The sequence below is a fragment of the Phoenix dactylifera genome, unplaced genomic scaffold (assembly GCF_009389715.1).
Source record: "Phoenix dactylifera cultivar Barhee BC4 unplaced genomic scaffold, palm_55x_up_171113_PBpolish2nd_filt_p 000980F, whole genome shotgun sequence".
Lineage (NCBI taxonomy): Eukaryota > Viridiplantae > Streptophyta > Magnoliopsida > Arecales > Arecaceae > Phoenix > Phoenix dactylifera.
The window spans coordinates 113,604-135,484 of NW_024068336.1; the positions used below are offsets into that span (position 1 = coordinate 113,604).

The 21,881-nt window shown below is 41.8% G+C and overlaps 2 protein-coding genes across 6 annotated transcripts; both read left to right on the forward strand.

Annotated features, from left to right (window-relative positions):
• The first annotated feature begins 5,511 nt into the window (after positions 1-5,511).
• On the forward strand, positions 5,512-7,392 carry LOC103701078 (cytokinin riboside 5'-monophosphate phosphoribohydrolase LOG3). Its single transcript, XM_008783034.3, has 7 exons — positions 5,512-5,759; positions 5,843-5,940; positions 6,069-6,099; positions 6,188-6,287; positions 6,384-6,454; positions 6,551-6,694; positions 6,978-7,392. Exons 1-7 carry the CDS (start codon positions 5,640-5,642, stop codon positions 7,074-7,076), a joined length of 663 nt encoding a protein of 220 aa, XP_008781256.1. The 5' UTR covers positions 5,512-5,639; the 3' UTR covers positions 7,077-7,392.
• Positions 7,393-14,498: 7,106 nt separating this feature from the next.
• On the forward strand, positions 14,499-21,427 carry LOC120107713 (pentatricopeptide repeat-containing protein At2g17670-like). 5 transcript variants are annotated; one of them, XR_005509389.1, is made up of 4 exons: positions 14,500-16,250; positions 19,826-20,667; positions 20,937-21,052; positions 21,153-21,427. XR_005509389.1 is itself a non-coding variant. In XM_039121135.1 (2 exons), exon 1 carries the CDS (start codon positions 14,812-14,814, stop codon positions 16,231-16,233), a length of 1,422 nt encoding a protein of 473 aa, XP_038977063.1. In that variant the 5' UTR covers positions 14,499-14,811; the 3' UTR covers positions 16,234-16,250; positions 21,153-21,427. The 5 variants fall into 5 exon arrangements, 1 of the variants encoding a protein (XP_038977063.1); XR_005509391.1 differs by lacking the exon at positions 19,826-20,667 and having other exon boundaries at positions 14,499-16,250; positions 20,999-21,052; XR_005509390.1 differs by lacking the exon at positions 19,826-20,667 and having other exon boundaries at positions 20,996-21,052.
• Positions 21,428-21,881: the final 454 nt, after the last annotated feature.

Consider the following 21,881-nt stretch of genomic DNA (forward strand, 5'->3'; position numbering starts at 1 on the left):
CGACCAGAGTGCGCGCCAAGAGGTGCCCCACCCAAAGCTGTTCGGTTAGAAAGTGCCGACCAAAGACAGCGCCAAGGCGCTCTGCTAGAAGGTGCTCGCCTAAAGGGCGCCGACCAGGAGTACTTGAAGCAACCCCGCCACAGGGCGCCCCATTGGGCGACCAGCTCGGCTCGGCACTCTTGCCGAGCCGATGCCTTAACCAAATGTTTAACCTCCGCCTAAAGTCCAAGGGACTGACAACTCCTACGGCTTGCGACCTGCCACTATCTCCAAGCCATCAAGGCATAAGATCTTCGCAGGTACTCGGCACGACCTGCCATTAATGTACGAGACTCTCTCAAGTCTCCGATGCACTCAGTCATTTAATGAATACGGCCCAAGACGATCTCCGGATCACTGAACCATCAGAGCGCATGGCTCTACCTGACCGCCGGTTCATTCGGTAATAAATGCACTTACCATCCACAGACCCCAGGCCCGCTACGGCCGGCGGTTCAACCACTCCAACGGGTCCGATCGACCGTGACAACTCCCTGGTTCCGGTCTGATTCGGCCTTATTTTCCACCACGCCATTAATGGGCCAAATCGTGCCCAATTATCACATAACAGGACAAACCTCATGTCACCTCCCAGGTAACCGAATCCTCCTATAAAAGGGAACCTGGGGGGAAGAGGAAAGGGGGACCAAAAGCAAAGAAAAAAAAACCCGGAGCTGGAGAGAACCCTCCTAGACCGGGGGAAAAAGGAAGAAAACAGCACAGACACAATTGAACACAAGATTCTGTCTTCTCCACATACTCTCTCCCCTGCTCTCTCCACATACTTGCCCCCTCTGACTTAGGCATCGGAGGGCCGGCGCCGGGGAGCCCGGCCACCGGCTTTTTTGCAGGACAGGACAGGACTGGACGCACCACCCCTCTTTGGACGCTCCCACGCCCCCCGGCGGAGGACGCAGCAAGCCGGCGCACCACCGTCCGCCCCCTGCAGCAGCGGAGCTCCTCCTTCCCCGGCTTCACGGTGGCCCCCGGGTCCAATTTTCAGCAACAAGTCATTCTAGAGATAGTCTGTAGGTTGGCAAAAGAGAATTGTTTGGAGCATTCTGAAACTTATTATTTTTTGATTTTATTGGATGTATTCATATTCGAATTGTATGAATCATCCGATTTGAAGGAAAAAAAAAGAGAAAGGAAGATGAGCTTGGAGTGCCGTGATGGACAAAGAGGTCACAAGACATAACTCATACCTTATGAATTGTTTCTTTATTTTTCTATTAAAAATAATATGAGAGCACACTCTATTACTGATGTTACATGGCAGGGTGATACGATCCGTAAGATTGTGGTACGAGGTGCAATGCCAGCGGTGTACAGCTCATTTTTTAGTAATATGATTCGATCTAAGTCAAGTGGTCAATGCTGTATGTTCTATGTATTATTAGATTAATCATGGGCACGACTTCTTGCATGGAAACCATGGATGGGTCGGTGGTAGGCTTTACGCGTTTAATTAGATCAGGATTGGAGTGATTGAATTTGCTAGTTATGATGTATAACGTTTAAAAAAAGCCAGTTATGATGAAGTAGGATTTGTCTTTCTAATAGTAGGATTTGAGTATTGTAAAATATTGACTTTGAGTTTGAAATAGGACATCCAAGTAATGACCAACTTATTTTTATTTTACATAACAAGAATTATCTTCTTGTGTTCTCGGGAGTCTTGATGCATGCTTGGCTTATAGTCGCTGACAGCTATAAGCTACATGACCTAAATAGGAGTAGAAAGATTAATAATATGGTGGGCTCCATTTTAATGTGTACCGGAGCAATGACTTTTCAAGAGAGGTAACTTTAGGGATGATTTTGATGGAGATGTTTAGAGGGTATCAACCATTATTTGTTGAATTGTAGTAAATGTTTCTATCCTCTATATTGATTCTCTATTTATTATTGCAACTTCGCTATATTTTCTTCATGGCCATCAACATATCAAAACATGTATTTTTATTGGCTTGGCAATGTGATCCAATAGAGATATTTTTCTTCCAATCTTTTTCTCTCAACCAAATGATGCTTGGGACATATTTTGAAAATATTTTTGGCTCGTTATGTAGCTGGTCATGCTCATGCGAGAGCCAATATGAGCAGCCAGTTTACTAAAAAAAATATTTTTTTAAAACAAAAAATCATTGCCCGTAACTATGTAAGATCGAATGGAAGAACTAAAGTATGGGAGAAAAGTTTAGTAAAGAATTACCCCAAGAATTTGGAGACCAAACTATAGTTTAAAAAAAAAAAAAACATGATTTCCGACTCTTTCCATAAGATTCTTCCAAAGCAAAAATAATGCACATTCCCTGCGATCTCTGGAGCATTTCAGATGAAAATTGTTTTCTAGTGCCTCGCTTATATTGCATTCAATGTATGCACTCGGTCACGAGGGAAGTCGCGCAAGAAACGCGTACCGGAACGGACCGCTGCCGGTGCAAGCAAAGGGCGAGGTGTCGATTTCTGAGGGCCCCAGTACCGAGTTTTCCCCCATTCCGCATCGTATTTCACCGCGGAGACCTGTACGGAACGTGACAGGGGGTGGGGCCACGCGCAATGAACGCGAACGTGCCGAGCCGGACCCAGACGCCACTCTGGCCCGAGCCCGAGGCAGAGGTCACCAGTCCGGGACCCAGCCTTGGCACGCAAGCGGCCGAGGCAGCCATGGCCTATGGCCATTGACCATCATAAGAGGGCAAACTAGTAGCAATTCTGAGTAGAATTAGCGATCCCAAGTTCACGACCAAGTGCATCAACAACCATAGATCGAAGTTTTGAGTAGGCGACGGGTCTTTTTACAAGGAGTAGTATTTGAATAAGAACCCTTGCTCCCTGGAGTCGTTCGCATGCTCCCGTGAAATTTATAATATTGTGATGACGTGCCTCCCTGAAGGGGATGTGTCATGGCAGGATGGCTATTTGGACGATGGTGGTGATGTGTCATCGGTGCATGTATTTGGTCGGTAGGAAGCAAGCTGTCAACCTTTGATATTTGCTGCTAGCAATGAAATTTAAAAGCGTGGTTACGAACTCAGGGTTCTAAAAGTAGTGATCTGTGTAAATATCACATACCTAAAGGCAAAATGAGAAATGTATGAGTAAACGGAAGGCATATGGTCATGGAAATAAAATTGCAAGATACTAGCTAGGTTGGAGTAATAAGAAACTATTACATGTCCCTGTTTCAAATTGGATGGCCAATTAAAGCACGGAGCATGAGATGATCACCATTTGGAGTGATCAGAAAACATCATCAACGAGCATCTTACTAGATTAACCGGCATCTCGAAAGACATGCAATACTATAGATAGTGCAACTCCCATTGTTTTTTTTCTGTAGGAATTGGTTGATTGTTGGCTATAGTTGCCAATGTGTGTGTATATATATAAATATATATATATATGATGCTTCTCACCTACACCGGTGGAAAAAGAATTGTAACAGGTGGCTGCAGTTCTCTCCCTTTTTCTTCAACAAAAATGGCTGCAAGTCAACCAAACTATAGGAGCGCAGAAGTCATTTCTTATCCCACCGTGTACCTTGAGTGAATAAACATTTGATACGTAGCCCACATGGAAGGCCAGCCGGCCAAACCCTTCCATATATAAGGCCCTCAGCCTACCAACCAAGGCTCGCCACATGGCAAGTTTAGAAGTACCTGAGAAATTCTTTGAATTTCAAAATCTCTATAACATTTAAGCTGATGATTTCCCAAAACGCACATGCAAGATGCATGGGGCACGACGCACGTGCGAAACAACCACACATGATCTTCGAATGTGCGGTGACTTGTTAAAGACGGCTAACTCACATGTTTGAATGCTCCGGCAATGAGTGCTAGCCCTTGCTTATGCAATCCAATGCCATATGAGCCATCCAAGTAAATGCACTCGAGGTCTCACACACCATCATATTGTCGCTCTAACACTCTCAATCTCCACTGTTCTTTAAAAGTCTCTCTAACTTAGGCATTAAAGATCTTCCCTCGAATATTCTTTGGCAAGAAGATTTTTTCGTCTCCGCTATTTTTGATTGAAATTGACGTCAGGGGTGAAGATCTGAGCACGACCCGAGCTAAACGACATTATTTCGGGCCCATCACCTATATTAGACGGTTAGGGTAGCGGACTAAGAGCTCTCCAGCAATCTCACTAGCTTGATGTCCCGGTCGCAGCGATTTCCACCGGCAATACGGACATTTAGTGAATATTTTCAAAAAAACATTTTAAGTAAACCTGCCACATGCTAATTGCCTGCCACACTTTGGCGCTGTAACAAACTACCATAATGGACTGAGCCGAGGTTAGGCAACCTATTGCCGCCTTCTTTTTTTGGTTCTTTGGTTTTCCCAACCCTACACAACCACAACTTTGATGCCTATCCAATTCATGGTTTATCGGAGCTAGTCATATCCCCTAACCACGTCATATCTGGCCGTGCTCGCTAGCCACAGCACTGCTCGCGCCGCTGTTCCCGGGTGGTGCCGAAGGTCACAAGACCTACACCGTCCTATTAAGGGAAATGATCTCATAACTATAGCAAACAATACTTTTCCTGAGCACACTATATAGTAAAAGCGGACAAAGGGCCTTATCAGAGCCATAGACAGCTCATGAATACGAGGGAATCCTGGCCGTGATTTAGTCCGCTGCAAGAAGTAACAGAGCTGCAGCTTATCAGATGAGACAATCCGTTAATCAGCGCAGCATCACCAGCATTAAACGCAGCCTACAAACAGGGAGATGGAGAGCTGGCGATCCTCTGCTGCAACAGTTTGGCGTATGAACGAAATCGCTTTATTGATGCTATCTCCCCCTCAGACCCACTTTTAGCAACCACCACGGCTGTTGTGCTCTGCTACTTCCTAGCAAGAAGGTTATGCGCCAAGGCCTTAGCTTAGCTTCCTGTCCCTAACAAACTCCAAAGCTGGTTAATGTTGTAGCTATGGAGTATCTTGCTGCAGGGACTGGCAATAAGACAAGGTGATGTTAGGAGCCTAGGGGGGGGGGGGAGGGGGGAGGGGGTGACAGTGCGTGCGAGACTTGCCAAGCGAAATGAACTGTCCGCACGTGTGAAATGCCTATGGGTGCATGATTACTTGTGCTAAGCCCGAGGCAGAGTGTGGGAGAGGTGGCGGTGGAATTTGAAAGCATAGGGGAGAGTGGGAGAGAATTTCGAACCCCGTTCTCAAATATCTTTTCTTCGCTATATTTTGCTTTTTAATATTCTTTTTCATTGCCTTTCAAACTCCACAACCTGCATAAGAAGGCATTTACGTAGGCGGATGGAACTCTTTCCTTTTTCCAAGAAACTCCCTTCTCTCTCTCTAGTTTTTGTCTATGGGTGCACCTAAGGATAAAGAGAGAGAAAGGGAGTCGAGTGGGGCTATATATAACCGGGTTAACTTCCTTTTCCACCACTTTCTGGGCCGGGGCCAGAGTGATCTTTTGAGAGAGAGAGAGAGAGAGAGGGAGGGAGGGAGGGGGAGAGAAGTGTCGTTCCAACATCCAAGGCAAAAAGGGGAAGTTATCTGGTGAAAAGTAGGGAGAGGGTTAAAACTTAACAGAAGAACAGGAATCGGAGAGTTGGGTAGATGGAGGAAGCCAAGGTAGGGAAGTCATCAAGGTTTAAGAGGGTGTGCGTTTTCTGTGGCAGCAGCACCGGGAAGAGGGACTGCTACCAAGACGCAGCCGTGGAACTTGGCAAAGAGCTGGTAAGACATCTGGATTCTATCTTTTTTTTTTTGTGTTTTTATTGGGTTAAGATTAGATGGTTGATCAAACGAGCGTGGGGTAGGTGGCGAGGAAGGTGGATTTGGTTTATGGAGGTGGGAGCATTGGCCTGATGGGCCTCGTCTCTGGAGCCGTCCACAGTGGAGGCGGCCGTGTTATTGGGTGAGCAGTCGCCTTACTTTCTTTCCTCATCTAACTCTTTTGTCCCTCCTATGTGTTTATTATTGATTCATCTTTTTTCTTCCTTTTTTTTTTTAATTTTTCTATTATAAACTTTTAATTCCTTTCAGGATTATTCCGACGACTCTAATGGACAAAGAGGTCTAATTCTCGATAACTCTCTTGTTTTTTTCCGCTAGCTCGAATGCCATCCATCTTTACCTACGATTTAACTCTATTTACCCACCAGATAACTGGGGAGACGGTGGGAGAGGTTAAAGCAGTTGCAAGCATGCATCAGAGGAAGGCGGAGATGGCTCGACACTCCGACGCGTTCATTGCCTTACCTGGTTTTCTTCTCCCTTGCTGTTATTTTTTCGTGAGCTTCTTTTTATTTCCTGCTAGATTGTAAACTACGTATATATGTTTGTATGTTTTCAATTTAGGTGGGTACGGCACGCTGGAGGAGCTGCTGGAGGTGATAACTTGGGCCCAGCTCGGCATCCACAAGAAACCTGTGATCTATTCCAGTCCAATCCTATCCTCCGTTTTATCCTCTATCCAAGTACATAGAAAGGACTCGAATTAGACTCAATTTTGCATGTAATGGCAGGTTGGTTTGCTGAATGTGGATGGGTATTATAACTCGCTGCTGGCCTTCATAGATAAGGCCGTGGACGACGGCTTCATCCAGCCCTTCCAGCGCCACATCATAGTCTCCGCCCCCAATGTCAAGGACCTGGTCCAAAAGCTCGAGGTAACCCCAAGAAGAGTCCTCTATGATTTGGTCTTTTTTAATAGTCCTCTTCCATTTTCAACACCCCCCCGAATATTAAATATACCAAGTCCATTGTCCATCTCTAATATATATAATATTATACCTCTTGTTTTACACTTTTTCTAGCTTATATTCTCATGTCATCCTTCTTTAATTCCAGTGGGCCTATGGCCTTCGTTCCTCTTATTTTTTGTGCTCAATAGGACTTCCTAATTCTTTGTTGTTTTATGATGAGAGAGCTATTGTTCAACTCGTGACGCAGGAATACGTGCCCGTCCAAGACGCCGTTGTGGCAACGCTGAGGTGGGAGAAGGAGCGGTTTGGATACAATTCCTTCCTGCAGGCTGATATCGCCAGGTAGCAGCAGCATCAGCAGCTTCCTGGCAGAATTAAGGGGGAGCTCAAAAAAAAAAAAAAAAAGGAAAAAAGAAAAGAAACGAAAAGGGACCTTTTGGGTTGGTTTTTTTCTTTAGTTATCTTGTCCCTAGGCTTGGGATGGTAGCCTAGTAGTAGTTGTAATACTAATTACTAGCTACTAATTGTGTATACATCTCCTTATCCGTATTCCCTTTTGTCTCTCATTTTGATCAGATGATTGAAAGTGTATATGTACTGTACTAGCACTTCTACTGGCTGTGCCACAAAGTCAGAAAAAACAGGCAGCTCTTTACTCGTTTCTCTGTGCCTTCGCTCTACTGCGCGTGCGCCATGGCTGTATGCCTCTGTGGTGCTTATGTTCTCTTGTCTACGAGTCGTCCTTCCTTTCCCTGTTTATGTTTCAGGACCTGGGAAACCGGTTTCAGTTTGTAATGATGGTCCTGGGGCCAATCATGGTGACCTAACAAACCGTGGGATTGGGTTCTGAAGGCTCACCTCAATTCCCATCAGGAAAAAGTTGGGCTTGTATTTTTCCGTCTGTTGTAACATTAATGTCTTACACTGTTGTGGCGTGTGAGTACTGAACTGGGGTGTGCAATTCAATCATCCACTGTCATGTGGAGTTCCATCTATTGTTAAATTATTTATTACGATGTATGATACGAACTGGATCAACAAGAAGTATATAAATATTGCGTGTATAAAGTTATTCATATTTGATGGAGTCACAGGTGTGGATGATTGCGAATTAGACCTTGTGGTTTGGTAACTCTCTCTCACCCATGATGGCGCGGGGCCTCGGGCAAGGGGCAAATCTTGGCAGGCACGCAGGGGCCGGGGGCCGGTTGCCTACGTTCCACGGCCCTGGAATTCTTTGGTACATACGGCAATGCCTTACCCATGGGGGAAGTGTGGTAATTAGGATTAGAGAGCAAGGAGTGGTAGAAAATGCCAAACTTTCTTCTCATTGGTTGTATTGCATCCGAAGTGGATGTCTCAATGTGATGACTTTTCTTCTATGATGTGCAAGCCTGTGACGGATGTTAATGAATGAATAGAGGAAGGAAAGTGAGATGGCCGAGCATGCACTCCATTCCCGAGATAAACTTTGTTGCCCTCTTCAAAAATGAACTTTTAAGTACATCGAACGGGCTTTTTTATGCGACCAGTCTTGTTTGGTATGTAATCCCCTTCTGCAGTTTGCCTTTCCGAGGGGCATGCATGCTTGGTGGAGCAAAATGCTACTTTAACTCGGAAAAATCACTCAAAGAGTCGCCCAGATGCCTTGCACCAATCGCTTCGCTTCATTTAATAGCACAATGCCATTTCAGAAGGGGGCAAGCAATGACAATGGACCACAACAGCTGTGCGTTTTCCTGAGCGACGCTTTTGGGATACTTGAGCAAATGTTGGCAGTACTGATGGCCTAGGGGTGTAGCTTTTGTTCCCGAAATTGGCGAGGCATCAGAGTTGGGGAACTTTCCACATTGGGTGATAGGAGTCATAAGAGTGCTTGTCATTCATGACTAGCTCCACTGTTCAATCCAAAAAGGAGCTTTCAGATCCCCGTTTGGCTGTGGGGACTGGTGTCCCCTATGAAACTATTGTTTTCACCTAGATATATTAATGTTGTGCTATCTGACCGAGTCGCTTTACTTTGTCATGCTCTCTCTCTTTGCCAATGGCCAGCTACCTGCCCTAATGTTAAAATATTAATTCAGTACCCACTCAGACTACAAGTCGTTGCATTGCATGATGTTTCACGCAGCAGGTTGCAACAAAGCACAACATGCATGCCAGAGTGTGGATCTCTTCCAAGTGCAGTCGTTCCAAATATGTGGTGAAAAGGTGTCCTTATTTGTAAGTGATGCCTCCGGAAAATATCAGGAGATAGAATTCATATGCATTTTTAAAAAATGACTCTCTTGTGGATAATGATATTTGGATATCCGTTGGATTTGTAAGACGGGCAAACTTAGACGAATCACGTTGATTTTACTTTCTTGCTATAGATCGGATTGGTTTTGCCGATTTGGGATGCCCGAATGGAAAGAAATTATATCTTTTGCCTGCAGACTAATATACTCATGCTCGTCTTGGTGATTGGCCTACAGAACGATGAGCTGAGATAATTAGCATGGTAGATGCGGACCGACACGTGTTACTCTGTAAACAAGGGGGATGAACGCTATGGAAGGAGTTCATGGACATCAGTTTACAAAGCCAATCCACCTTTTGCTTTTGAGCCTCATCTATTCTGTGTCTTTTAAGGATTCATAACTGCTGTAGATGCAAGCGTAATTGTGGACGAATAGGGTTTAGGACCACACCTTCTTCGTTTATTTCCCATGATTAATTGCAGAGCTATTTAGAGTTTAGACACATCGGATCTTTAGTTACTTTCTGCAGTTAAAGGTCGGAGTTATTAGTGGTGTCCTTCGGTTGCTGTCAGCTCAGCTGTCCCTTCCGAACATCTTCCACTTCCCCTCTTCGTCTTTCCCATGGAGCACGTTTTCCCCATGCCTTTTACTATTCCTTGCCAAACTGTCTGTTTATTTCAGTTCTTTTTTTGTTTTAATCTCTTGATAATTACTCATCTTGACTAGTATTCGGAACGAGATTTATCTTCTAAGAGGATAGAGGCATGTGTGATTATGATTCCACCACGCCATGGTTATTAAATTACCATTAGTCTTTCTCCCAAAAAGAAAAGACTAATTATATATAACAGTCATTAGTTATATAAAAATATTTTATAATTTTAATATTAAAATAATTAATCAAATAATGGCTGCTATAATGATGTTAGAAAATAATATACACCTACGGAAAAAATTGCGGTGCTATTTTTTTCATCTAAAAAGATAACGTAATACCATTTTTGGACTGCATGACCGCTTTTAGATGAAATTTTGAGGTGAATAAAATGAACTTTGAAAATATTTTATTTTATTCAGAAAAAGGCACAGATAAAAATAATAATCACTATTTTTGCTATAATGGCCTATTATAGTGGAAAATAATAGGAAATAAGAGAAAAAAATGAGTGCTATTTTCTTATTATTTATTCCCAAACATAAGGCAGAGTTGTTGAAAATGTTTTAATAGATGTTATAATGGTTATAACATCGCGAATTAGAACTTCGGTTAAAACCCGCTGATTATTTTGAGAAGATAGCTGAAAATGGCGAATTAGTATAGTCTTAATTATTGAAGCGTTTTATAGTTCATTGTTCGAAGCTTGTAGACCCAATTTTTTTCTATCATCAAAAAGGAAAAAGAGGATCATAGATCCAAGTCAAGGATCAACATATCTAAACTAGGTATACTACATACATAATCAAGATTGCTATAGGATAATATATTTCATGTCCATAAGCTACATCAGGAACTCGGTGTTTCGAATCAAAAAGTTAACCAAGTTCTCAATTGGATCATGGATCTGTTGAGTTTCGGAAACTTTTAGAAAGAATTTTCATTTTTATGTCGAATTTGCAAATCCTGTTGTTCTTGCTGCCTTACATATTAACTATATTTTTACAAAAAAAATATCTTTTAAGTTTTTTATAGATTAGTTTCTTGATTGATTATTCGTGTATTGACTTTGAGATAACTTGTTTTAGTAATGAAACTACTTTAATTGTTGGAAATCCAAGTCAGCCAGGCTCACATAAGTTAAATACCTTGTGGCATGTCCACTTTCTCCTCATGGTTTCGAAGTTTGACACGAGATCACCCTACCAAAACCCGAAGAAGACACCTTGGACCATCCCTTGAACCTAATCCACTCAAATCCATTCATTTTTATCTACTCCCGTATTAGGTGCACCTAAGAAAAGTTGCATGCGACATCTTGGGTGGCTTCTCTCCATGTCCACTAATGTCTATTTTCCATTTCACTGAAGACTTTTACATGCTGACAAATCAACAGCTTTAGAGAATTTGAAACTTGGAACGAGACGACCTAGGTTGGGTCCATGGGGATAAGGTGCAGGTGGTCTGGATTCCGAATGGTAATCTTCATTCATGTGACTAGGGAAGTTTCAACTTGTGTGCAAAGTAGTGAAGAATTAGGTTGTCAGTCTGATCTCTAGGAATGTTTTGAAGTCATGCAGTTTCCTTGTAATTTCCTCATTCTGGATAAAGAATTTGAAGAAAAAAAATAATTGATAGGGCAAATTATTTGGTGGACCAAGTCCACTGTGAACTTAGGATGGAATTATTTTAGATAAAAAAGAAAATAGAGGAGAAAAAATGAAGTGATTTCATTCTTAATCTAAGATGGACCTGATCCATGTAATAAATTCTCACATGACTGATGATCGATATCTATTTAGTCAAGATTTAGTGCTGCAGATTTGATAAAAATATTTTCTAGTTTTTTTTATATACCTTTCTAGGGTTGACTATTAGAGAGTGACTAATAGTGACTTCTAAAATTAAACTTTGAGATGATTAAATGGATTTGGGACTAAATACAGAGAAGTGAGGAAGATTGGTGCAGGCAAAAAGCATAGAGTAGCTGTTGAAAACGAATTAGGAGATTTGATTTATAAAACCCATTACTAAAGCAGTTAGCATAAGCTCCGACTTGAAAACAAATATTAAGAAATCATAGCCTTCCCAACCATTCCATCGCCCCTACACTCCAATAGTGGTCACACTCACCATCCAACCGTGATTCAAATGTTCTCAATTATTTTCTCCCTGGAATCCATAATGACTATTGTAATATTATGTCGAACATTACAGAGGCTTCAGAGGACTCTCATGTTATATATGTCAATAACAAGTAGCAAGAATAGTGATCATTGTTTAAATATTATTTTATTACAACTACTATTATTTATCATTACTTATTCAATAAAATTTGTATACATTCTTAACTTCAAACTTCATGATATTTTAAAAAAATAATGTTCAATAAAAATAAAAATAAAAATTATTTGGTTGACGGTGACTTAAGCAGAGAGAATGGTGTTTTTTTTTTGTTAATTATTTTTCGCTATAACAAAAATGTCATCACCTCCATGTCAATGCAGTTCATCATTGTAATACTTGTTGTCAAATTACCAATCAGGAGGAATTACGCGTGCACCCATATATGTATATGCTATCCTATCCTGTCGGGACCACTGCGGAGCACCATGATATCCTTCCCACTGCCGCCTCCCGCGCCGCCCTCCCTCTATCTCCTCATGTCCTTGATATGCTATCCTCTCGCGAGGTATCCGCGGGTCTATTGCTTGTTCATGTGCCAATTCGTAGGGTCACTATCTGGTCGCAGTTTAAGTGCTGAAGGTGCGGACAAAAGTTCATTGGATTAGCTCTTTTGTTCAAGGCCGACCTCCAGGGATTGTGACCCGAATGGGGTGAGGCTGGGGTGGACTCGAAGTCACGAGCTAATTGCTCACATGGGGGATATCAGTCTTTTGGATAAGGTGAACCGGCCTGGTCAGAATAAGCAAGGATGGGGGCAAGGGAATGTGGGTTGGAGAGGTTATCACTGATCATTGTTGCACATTTGCATGTGGTTTTTGTCTGTATTGTAATTCTTGGACTAGTTATCAAATGGAAGTATACGGCTCGCAATGTGTATAAGAGATCAGATGGAAGTATGGAAGATAAAAGTATGTACCATTCGATAGCTAATCATGGAATAGGACTCGCAGTGGCAATCATAATTATTATAAATATATATTTTCAACATAAATACGACATGGATGATAATTTGATCTCCCATGCTAGACAAATAACATGGACAATTTTTTTTATCTGATTTACAATTTTTTTACCGGTCTTGATTCCAATCAACTGTGACCACGGATGCAGCGAGGAAACATAAGATGCAATTCTATTGCAAGGATGAGTAAGCAATCAAGCGGAATAAACGAACGAAAGTTAGTTCCATGAGACTTTTATTAAGAGCGTTGAATCCTGGATGAGTAATATCATGAATCAAAAAGGATATCCTGTTCCCGATATTGTTAAATTCGATATCCATTATCAAACAATTTAGGGACTATTTGGATGATTGCACTGAAAATTTTATAGGATTCATGGGCTAGGCTAGTACAACTAACGGGTCTTTTTCTCTTTTTATGGATTCGGATTGGCCCACTCAAAAGTTATGATTTTCAGTCCAATCATCCAAACAGGCCTTTAGCAGTGGAAGTGTGAGGACTCGTGCGGGCATGTGTTTAGTTCCACATCGATTATTTGCTGGGTAGATCTTGGGTACTTATACAGGCTAGCCATTTTGGGTGAGGTCCTGAGTTGTGACAAATGGTATCAGAGCGGACTCGACCTATAACCTATGTGGACTACAGAACACTACAGCACGGATCCATTGGGGCTGACTACGGGTCGATCGAGGTATTTGTGATTAGATTTGATGGATTTGAACCCTTAGCCTGACGAGGACGTCAGGGCTTGAACGGAGGGAGTATGTGAGGACTCGTGCGGGCATGTGTTTAGTCCCACATCAGTTATTTGCTGGGTAGATCTTGGATACTTATATAGGATCAAGGAACCCAAATAATAACTTCCAGCTAGATATTTTGGGTGAGGTCCTGAGTTCTGACAGAAAGAGATAAAGTGTAAAGTGCAAAAGAGTCTGGTGGGGGAATCTTGAGTGATGGAAAAGGCAGGGACGAGGCAAAGTGGCTCTCAAGGGTGGAGCCTAAAAGATGGAAGAGGCGGCTGTGGGAGGAAGCATTAGCCGAAATGAGTTGGGCTGGCCTGGTCTGGGCTTCATGGTCATTGAATTGCAGTTGAGGAATTGACATAGGTGGTTCATTTCAGATGGGCCGAACCATTAATGATTGAGCTTTTTAATGGGTGTTTGGGGTTGCACCTGGGGCAAATAGATTTACCAGTTATCACCATGATAAGCACATTGTGTAAGCCAATCTAATCAAACCCAGTTGGTGGAATGGCAAGGCCTTGGTTCATCAAATTGTGGTTAAGGATCATACAGATCTGAAGACATAAGTTCCCTCTATGCTGGGATTCATGGCCTTCTCTTATCCTCCCTGCCATAATCTCTAAAGCTTACCACATGCTTTTGACCCTTATATCCGTTTATTTCAAGGATCGTGCAAGGCAGCGATCAAGATAAGTCATCGACTGCATCACAAAATCAATAACTTTACTTGAACTAATAATGATTGATGCAATTAGATCATTAGTATTTGATTAGTTTGGTATTTTGTTAAGCACTAGGGATCAAGAAGAAGAACATAAGGGGGTATAGGGTAAAGGTGTTTGGAGTTTCAAGTATTAGGGGGGCAAAGGAGTGGCAAGCAAGCCGGAAGATAGTTTGAGCTAATATCGGTGAAGTATATGCTGGCTTTAGCTCAAAATAAATTTAAACGGTGGTCGCGTGGAGAGAGTCTGAAACTAAACCCGGAATCTGGAATTCCGCAATTAGTTCAAACAGTGTGAGCAAATTACGGGAACCACATTGCCGGAATTAGCTCAAGCTATCTGAACTAAGGCACGTGCCACTTATCGCCCGTGCCAAATCTAACATTGCACAGCCGAGAGAGAACGAAAGACCCCATCCGCTTGAACCCTACTCCGTCGCGCCGGAACCCTAAAACCCTCACAATTCCACCTTCCAGTTCCAAAGCAGCAGTTCAAACCAAACAAGAAGAAACCCAAGGAAGGAGAACAAGAAGAAGAGGAGGAGGAGGAAGACTTTCATCAAACACCAAATGGGCAAGCTCCCTCCCTCCATGCGCTCCGCCAAGCTCCCCCTCGCCTTCCTCAAACCTCACCCTTCTCCCTCCCCATCCCCCTCTCCCCCTCCTCCCAAACCCTACCGCCCTTCCCTCCTCAAAAACCCCCTCAAGAAGAAGAAGAAACACTCCACCCAAACCCCTTCTCCCCTCGCCTCCCCATCGCCTCCCCCCATCTTCCAATCCCCCGCCCTCTCCGACGCCGTCGCCACCTTCGACTCCCTCTCCGCCGCCACTGCCGAGGCTGGCGCCTCCCTTGACCCCGCAACCCTCCTCCGCTCCTTCTGCGATGCCGGCGCCTCCCCCTCCGATGCACTCTGCCTCTTCCGCCACATCTCCTCCCACCTCCCCCCCGACCGCCCCTGCTTCCACGTCCTCCTCGGTCACTCGTGCCTCCAACCCGCTGTCGGCGACAACGACGACCACCTCACCCCCGTCTTCAACGTGCTCGACCTAATGTCCTCCTCTGGCTTCCCCCCAGATGCCGCCTCCGCCGACCTCGCCGTCCGCGCCCTCTGCTCCGCCGGCCGCCTCGACGACGCCTGCGCCCTCCTCCGCCGCCTCTCCTCCTTTTCCTCCCCCGCCGCCGTCCCCCCCGACGTCTTCACCTACAACTTCCTTATCCGCCGCCTTGCCCGTTCCCGCCCCATCTCCTCCGTCTACGCCTTCATTGACGAACTCCGCCGCTCCTCCGGTATCCGACCCGACCTCGTCACCTACACCATCCTCATCGACGCCGTCTGCCGCGGGCGCAACCTCCGTGAGGCCACTCGCCTCCTCGGCGTGCTCGCCGATGCCGGCTTCAAGCCTGATTGCTACCTCTATAACACTATCATGAAGGGTTACTGCATAGTGGATCAGTGCGGCGAGGTGATGGAGGTCTACAACAAGATGAAGGATGAGGGAGTCGAGCCTGATCTCGTCACCTATAACAGCCTCATATATGGGCTCTCTAAGGCCGGGATGGTCGACCAGGCAAAAAGGTTCCTCAATGTGATGGCAAACACGGGTCATTTCCCTGATACGGTGACCTACACGTCCCTAATGAATGGGATGTGCAGGAAAGGCGATGCCTTGGGGGCGCTCAGGCTATTGGGAGAGATGGAGGAGAAGGGGTGCAGTCCAAATGAGTGCACATACAACACACTGCTAATGGGGCTGTGCAAGGCCAAGTGTTTGGAGAAGGGGATGGAGTTGTATGGAGTGATGAAGGCTGGAGGTATGAAGCTGGAGAATGCAGCTTATGCCACATTTGTGAGGGCGCTGTGTCGGGCGAATAAGATTGCAGAGGCATATGAGGTGTTTGGTTATGCGTTGGAGAGCAAGAGCTTGACTGATGTATCGGCTTACATGGCATTGGAGAGCTCGCTGAAGTTCCTGAAGAAGGCGAAAGCATAATTTATGCACATCCATTGGTCAGTTCGGCTTCCTTATATTGTTATCATGTTGTCTCTGTTATTCTTCTTTATATATTGTTCATAATAAAAGCTGATGATTTGAAAAGGAAAGCTTGCTATGGTTCATTTATATGTTTTATTGAATGGAACTATTGTGATGCCTTTTCATTTGACCTTGGAAAAATGTGGTTCCAAAGTTGGTGTTGTAAAACATTCGTGTCCACAGTTGACAAACCTAAGGCTTTATAAATATGCAGTGCTTTGTTTCATATGAAATGTTGTTGGTGGAAATCATTGAGATTGGAAAAAGAGAAGGCATTGCAAAGCTGTAAATAAAAAGATTCAAATAAAAATGGCATAAATATAAATATTAAGAAAACAATGTAAGCTATATATCTCATTTATAATAAGATGCATGATTGGTATTATTCTTGCTTCTGAAAAGAGGTTAATGATCATTGATCTGATATGCAATAAAGCTATGTAAATAATAAAGGAATTGTTTTTACCATTTGGCAATTGCATAGGTTAACACTTCCAAGGTCAATCTTTATGATGTAAAGGTTGGAATGTTTTTGGTGTCATGGAAAGCAAAATTGAATGTATATCTAGTTGAATAGAGCCAATGTACAGTCCTTTTTTGATGCAAAGTTGGTGATAGCTTGTCTTTCGACCGTAGCATTAGAACATTGCTTTACCATAAAAATGCAGTTTGCAGTTAAAGATGATGCTGATATCATCCAATCCAACAATGAGCATGATTTTTAATGGCTTAAGAATTGCAAAATCTGACATATACTAGAGGAATTCTTATCTTTTTTTGAGAGTTCGTCAGAAGCCAATTGCAAATAGTGATTTTGCCACCAGTATGGCATCTAAGCATTAAGCTAGTCCGACATCTTGTTTTTGAATCTTTTTCCCCTCTCGTAGGATTTTACAAATGAAATTCATGATTATAGATTATGACTTTTGGATTGAGAGGCGCTATATTCCATAGCAATTGGTTATTTTGTCTATTTTTATGCTAAAATTTTGAGATAATATGTTACTGAATATATATACTCTAAAAAAAGGCATGCTTTTCCTTATGTTAAACCAACCAAAATACTTACATGCCATACCTTGACACATTTGACGCCCATGGAGAAAGACATGAACATACAAACCATGGTTGTGAAAGAGAGTGGTTACAATGGTCAGTCACTCACTTTAAAGGTTCTATTTCCAAATTTGGTTAGTAAAAGAGAATAAAGGAAATGGTGTTTTCACCTCAATGAAAGTGCAACAGGAAGAACAAATTTAGGTTTGATTTTTTTCTTTTCTTTTTCTTATAGTCATAAAGCACCTTGCCATGCCTTGCTGAACTAGTGTCATCTAAATGAAATTCAAGTAGTTGAGTTACCTTATGGTATAATCTAAACAAGAATTAAAAACCATCATAACACAAAATAATCTAAAACATGACTTACCTAAAGAAGACAAATATTATCCTAGTCTCCACATTCTCCATCAACAATGGTTCTCCGCCCCTTTTTACTTTGGTCTGGAATGATTTGCAAACTTTAGCAAAGACTAAAGTAACTTGCATACTTTGATCAAGATGTAGAGCTAAATTCTATGTATTCTAGGGCATGCAACTAGTTTCCTTCAGCTCTATCCTGAAGACTTGTTTGCCTTCTAATCTGTGTTTTCTGTCTAGCTGCTGCTTTTGGGCTTGTTTCACATATTTCAGGCCAAGAAGCTAGTGATATTATACTTAATTTACTCGCACAGGGGCAATTTGGTCTGATTAACACAGGGAGAAGGATACCTTTGAATTTATTTAATATAAATGGGAAACATATGACTGAAAAGATGTGCCTGTAAGCCATCCCCACTCCTGAACCCCACCGCACCCCCAAAATCAAAAAAGGAAAAGAACGAAAAAACTTTCCTTCCTCTTTCTCACTGCTTTCCCTTTCCTCTCGTTTCTTCTGTTTTTCTTTCTTGTTGTTTCTTATCTAGTTTCTTCTTTGTTCCTTTTGGCCCCAAAGGTGAAATCATGCCTCAGAGATGAAAATAAAGTCTTCAGTCTATTAAGATGCCCGTGAATATCAAATCAGAGCCCTAAAGATTAGCAGGCAAACAAGTCTTCAGGATAGAACAGAAGGAAACTAGTAAGTGATGGTTGACATTTAATGACTCATTAAAGTTTACACTGTCAATCTTCATATCAGAAGCAGGAAAAAGTACAGTAAAGTCTAGAATATTATATAAGAAGGTAGTAAAAGGTACACATGTGGAGATGGATGGCAAAAGGCTGTATTGAGCTCCTTATTGAGAGAATCTCTTTACTCTCACAAGTTGCTAGTTTGAGAATATCTTACGATTGTTCAAGTTCAACCTTGACACTTCTTAGTACAAGCATACTTTAACCCTATATGAGGGCTGTGACAACTTTTCTTCATAAGAACACTCTCAATGTCCCCTTGCATTGCAGTAGACATCTTTTAATATGTCAAATCACACTTTCATATGCCAAAACAACTTCAACACTTCTTAGACCTACATCTTTTCTGGAAATATTGATGTAAAGAATTTTTTTCTTGGTCTGATTATGAAGGATCTAGTTCTTTCTCATGGCAATTCCTGACATTGTTGTAATAGATGGTAGCTGGAGACATGTGCCTTTCCAATTCATGATTAGTTCTTCTTCGCAGTACTGCTTCGCAAGTTGCTTTAGCAGATAATATTCTCCGCTTTGGCTGATATTATGCCTATATATTTTGATTTTCTGATAACCAAGAGATGAGCTTTGTTCCCATGGTAAATACAAAGCTTGATATGCTCGTGCTATCACCAATTGACCTGCCTAATCATATGGCCAAAAAGTCATATGGAGCTCCTTTTTAAGAGAGGATGTAGCCTCACAAAGCAGCTAATTAAGAAAATCTTACTTTAAAAAAAATACCCTCTGAAAGCCTTTTTGATGATATTCTGCAAAAAATTGGAGTGTTCTTTAAAGAATGAGGTTTAAGAAATTCAGGGCAAAGTTTGCTCCAAGCTTGATAAATGTAACTTATGAAAAGGTTCAAAGTCTTCCCTTTGTGTTAAATTCTGAATTATTGGAGGGTGAGTAATATACTCGGAAATATGAAGAGTATTATGGATGTCTTTATGTATGCCAACTAGAAGTCTACGAAGTGAAATGAGGAAGCTTCAAAATATTTTTTTTCCCACCCATCCTCTCCTCTTGTCCTTCGCTTGATTCTCCATCTTGCATCTCTACAAAGATAGTGTGGAAGAAGAAATATAGCTGAATAGAGTTGATGATTATCTAACCTAATGTACATTACATGATCTGCTCTCCCTGAGAGATGTTTCCTGATTATCTGTCGATCTATATATTTGAAGCAAGTGAATACAAGTTTTATGAGGCTTGCCAAAGGTCAAGTATCAAATTAGATGCCTTTTCAATCGATTCTGTCATACTTGCTTGATGGGTCTATGTGTGTGAAGTAAATTGCCTTTGCTTTGAGCATGCTAATATAAACGGTATTAGATGAATTCTAGTAGTTTCTGCAAAACTAAGAGATCCTTCTCCAACTATGCAGAACCTACCAGCTGCCCGGTGCCACCATCATCAAGTCCTCCCTTCTCTTCACTTTTCCAAGCCCTCCTCCCACCAACTATGGATGAGCTGTTGCCCTCCTCACTGTTGCAAATGGCTGCTCAGTCCGCTACATCCGTATCTTGACCAAGACATGACAAATTCATCATGTTCCATCATCATTGGCAAGTTTGTCTCCTAGATTCAGCCCCACAGCAATGCTGCTTCCTTTGCTATATCTTTGCTGCCATGGTGCCCTCCTCTTGCAGCCCAACTACGAGAATGTAGTTGCCATGTGCCCACCTCCATTGGCATCCTCATGATTAACTCTACCCCGCTGATCACCATCTAATGGCTGGATCCCAGTCATTGGGAACAATTTCATGTCCGCAATTGAGAAACCCAGAAAATGAAAGGATCTGGCTGGGGAAATAGTGGCTGACATTTTATCTAGATTGTACCAGTCAGTCCCTGTTATCTTATAGACAAGACTGAAAACCATGTGCATGAAGCTTGCTTGACAAATTATTAGGAAAAGTGATTTTGCATGGAGATTATTACCTGGAGTTTGCAGATACTAGAGAGAATTACTTGAAAAGACACTAAATTTTCATTATTGCATGTAGTGATTTTACATGAAAAATATATCCCAAGAACTTACCATCAGGAGCACTTATCTATGTTACAAGACATGGTAGACTTATGAGAACCTTGGTGAAAGTTTTATTAAAGGATTTTCAGAGACCTTCTTGGCATGATTGCAGATAACCTGGATGGTAATAATGGAAAAGGATGTCTGGTGGAGCACTAACTGATAGAACACATCTTGTCGGTCATTGTTTAGTTGTAGGTTTCCCTCTGATTATCTCCTAATTTAACTGTGTATGTTTTCTATATAATTTTTTAAAGTGCTTGTTTAATAACCAAAACAAGCTGCTCAGATTTCTTATTTGGCAGAAATTGGCAGTGCTTCTATAAGGATTCTTGTTATAGAAAATTAGAATGGGTTTAATTGGTTTCTGGAATGATTTGTGTTTTAATGTTCAAATTTTTGAAATATCCTTTTTTAATACATTAGATTGGTGTCATCATGAATGTTCTCTTATTGATGCCAGCTGCTAGCAAGAGCATGAATAACCAAACTGAGGCACTCTTGTATCTGTATTGCCATCAGCAGATTATTGCTACGATTTTTTGGCTATTCCCTCCTGGCATTTGATTTTTAATACAGGTAATTTTCCATGTATGAATTCTTTTATTTTCAATGAGAAGCATCTGCTAAGTATAGTCTTTTGCTTGGAAGTAACTGGCTCAGCTATACTGTGATGTAGGTCAGTGGAAGCAACTGCTAAATTGTGCATGCAACTTGTCTGGAGAACCAACTTCGAGCTTGCTGTCTGCTCCAAATGGATATTGGGATCAGCAATGTTGTATTAAAATCTTTTATAAACTGTAACAAAAAAAGGGAAAATCTTATATAAACAATCATTCTTTTCCTGACAATGCCATCATCAGTTCCTCTCATGTACTATTATCGAGATGTTTTATTCCATTTTGGAAGATGTAATCATTCTTTTCCTGATATTGCGATCATTAGTTCCTCTCATGACACACCCAAACTCTTATCAGAAATATGCATATCCTCAGTCATGAGATGCAAACTCATATTGGAAATCAAGATCTCAGTCAAAGTTCTCTAGATTTAAAAAAGTTGCTCTGAGTGTATTTTTTGCCATGTTTTGCGTGGTGGTTGGTTCACTTATTTGGCTGCACAGCATCTGATATGACCTAATTAAACCCTGGGAAAACATCAAAGTTAATAAAATTTGTAACTAACAGTAGAAAGTGCATAAGATTTTTTGACTCACAAGATGAACGGAACAAATTACCAACAAACCATCTCTTCCGAATACTAAAATTGCAAACTCAATCAAGCTTGAATATTTTGTATTATATATTATTTAAATAATAGATCACAGGCTAAATTTTAGTTCTATATTATTATTATATTTATCTTTTAATCAATTAATTGTTAATTAAATTTTGAAGCAAACTTTGAA